Source organism: Gregarina niphandrodes (assembly GCF_000223845.1).
Source record: "Gregarina niphandrodes unplaced genomic scaffold scaffold00085, whole genome shotgun sequence".
Lineage (NCBI taxonomy): Eukaryota > Apicomplexa > Conoidasida > Eugregarinorida > Gregarinidae > Gregarina > Gregarina niphandrodes.
In genome coordinates this window covers 6,580-8,445 of record NW_011645850.1, presented here as the reverse complement: position 1 = coordinate 8,445, position 1,866 = coordinate 6,580, and the positions used below count along the sequence as shown (strand labels likewise).

General features: G+C 58.6%; 2 protein-coding genes across 2 annotated transcripts; one reads left to right on the top strand and one right to left on the bottom strand.

The window, feature by feature from the left end:
- Positions 1-53: 53 nt before the first annotated feature.
- On the top strand, positions 54-512 carry GNI_191800 (RNA-directed DNA polymerase; the record flags this gene model as incomplete). Its single annotated transcript, XM_011135374.1, has 1 exon — positions 54-512. One exon carries the CDS (start codon positions 54-56, stop codon positions 510-512), a length of 459 nt encoding a protein of 152 aa, XP_011133676.1.
- A 147-nt stretch (positions 513-659) lies between these two features.
- Positions 660-1,713, bottom strand: GNI_191790 (zinc knuckle protein; the record flags this gene model as incomplete). Its single annotated transcript, XM_011135373.1, has 1 exon — positions 660-1,713. A coding segment is annotated over one exon (1,054 nt), but the record flags the coding sequence as incomplete, so codon positions are not given.
- Positions 1,714-1,866: the final 153 nt, after the last annotated feature.

Sequence of the window (1,866 nt, the reverse complement as noted above, 5' to 3'; positions counted from 1 at the left end):
TCTGGGATCACCTGCGGAGGGCGGCAGGACGTAAATACTACGTAACGTTGGACATGAATTCGGGCTTCTGGAACGTGCCTATCGAGAAGGGGTGTAAGCACCTCACGGCGTTCATAACTCCGATAGGCCTGTTCGAATTCAATGTCGTACCCTTCGGGATCAAGAACTCGCCCGCCGGGTTCCAGCGAGCAATGGACACCTGCTTCGCCCCCATGCTGAGTGACGACGTCTTCTGCTACATTGACGACGTCACCATATGCGGAAATGACCCAAGGGAGATCCTAGAGCAGCTGAGGACCTTCCTGGGCCTGTGCAGGGGCACCGGGTTCTACCTGCGGTTGGACAAGAGTGAATGGTTCAAGCCCGAAGTAGCATACCTAGGTCACTGGGTGGGTAGCGACGGAATACGAGTACAGGCGAAGAAGGTGGGGTGGATGCCATTCGGAAGCCCCCGCCCCGAGGTCAAGGAAAGAGCTGCAGTCATTCCTGGGCCTGGCGGGGTACCTCCGTAACTTCATCCCTAATTATTCTGCCCTTGTAGCTTGTATGTTCGCAATGATGAAAAAGGACAGGCGGTTCGAATGGACGGAAGAATGTCAGGCCGCATTCGAGGAATTGAAGGAGGCAGTAGCCCACTCGGCCACATTGTATCCTCTGCGTCACAGATAGGTGCAAGAGCTACCTTGATGCAAGTCCAGGAGGGGAAGGAAGTCCCCATAGAATACGCTAGCAAGAAGTTCTCGGACACGAAGCGATGGGATACAAGGGGTCTTGTCGCCCCCGACCTTCACTTGGAACCTACCGCTCCTATTGGTCTCGACGCGGTGTGCAGGTCGCCCGTAGGCGTCGGATATGAAGCGCACCCTGCACTTTCGCGCGAAGTGCCCTCTTACGCCGCAGTTGTGGCAGGTGTACTCCTTGTACGGGCAGTGCTTGGCGTAGTGCGCCCCGTCGCACACGCCGCAGCAGGGCGACGTCGCCACCTCCCCTTCCTCTTGTTCCTCGCCGGTCATGCCCTGGTCGCCTGCCGTGGCGAACACAGGTATGCCCGACCGCTTCGCGTTGCCGTGCAGTTCCGTGAGGACCTCCAGGAGGGGCCTGCCGCGTTCCGTATCCCTGAACCTACGGCAGTACGCCTCGGAGTTAGCACTGAGGATCCTGCCTCGTAGGGTCTTCGCCGTCAGCTGCGGGTAGTGCTCCCAGCGTGCCATCAGCCGCACTAGGCGATAGAGCCCAGCTCTCAGCTTGATGGGGAGTTGCGGGAGATCCGAGGGGGCAAAGTTGAGGGTTTCCGCGAAGTGGTCGTCAGCGTAGGTGCTGAACGGGAACAACGTCCGGGCTACCTTGGACAGGAAGGCCTCGGCCACCTGCGTCTCTTCATCCGTAAGGAGCGCGGTTATGTGCTTCAGGTGGGCGGGCAGCGCGCCGAGGAGGATCGTGACCAGGGAGGGCTCATGCGTCTCCAGCGACTGCTGCGCGATTATCTGGGCGACTTGGTCTACCCGGTCCTCGAACTCGCGCTCGTCGGTCGCAGTGAACTCGGGCAGTAGCGGGCGCGTGACCCGCTCGACCCACTGGTTTATCCTTTTCTCCGTGTCCATTTCCACCGGCTTCGCAAACCGGCCGACGTACATGTGCCCAATAGCGGCATCAATCGATCCAGCAGCTGTCGCCAACTTGCTCTGGTAAGGATTGATGATGCCCGGGTAGCGTCTACTTGATTACTGGGCATGTCGCTGGCTCGAACCGGGGTTACTGACTCTAAAGCACTACTCATGGTCTACGCTTACTTCCCTGTTTTTGCCAAAAAACTAAACACCAACTCTATTCACGGTACCGGGATTCCTTATCAACCAGGCCCGGACT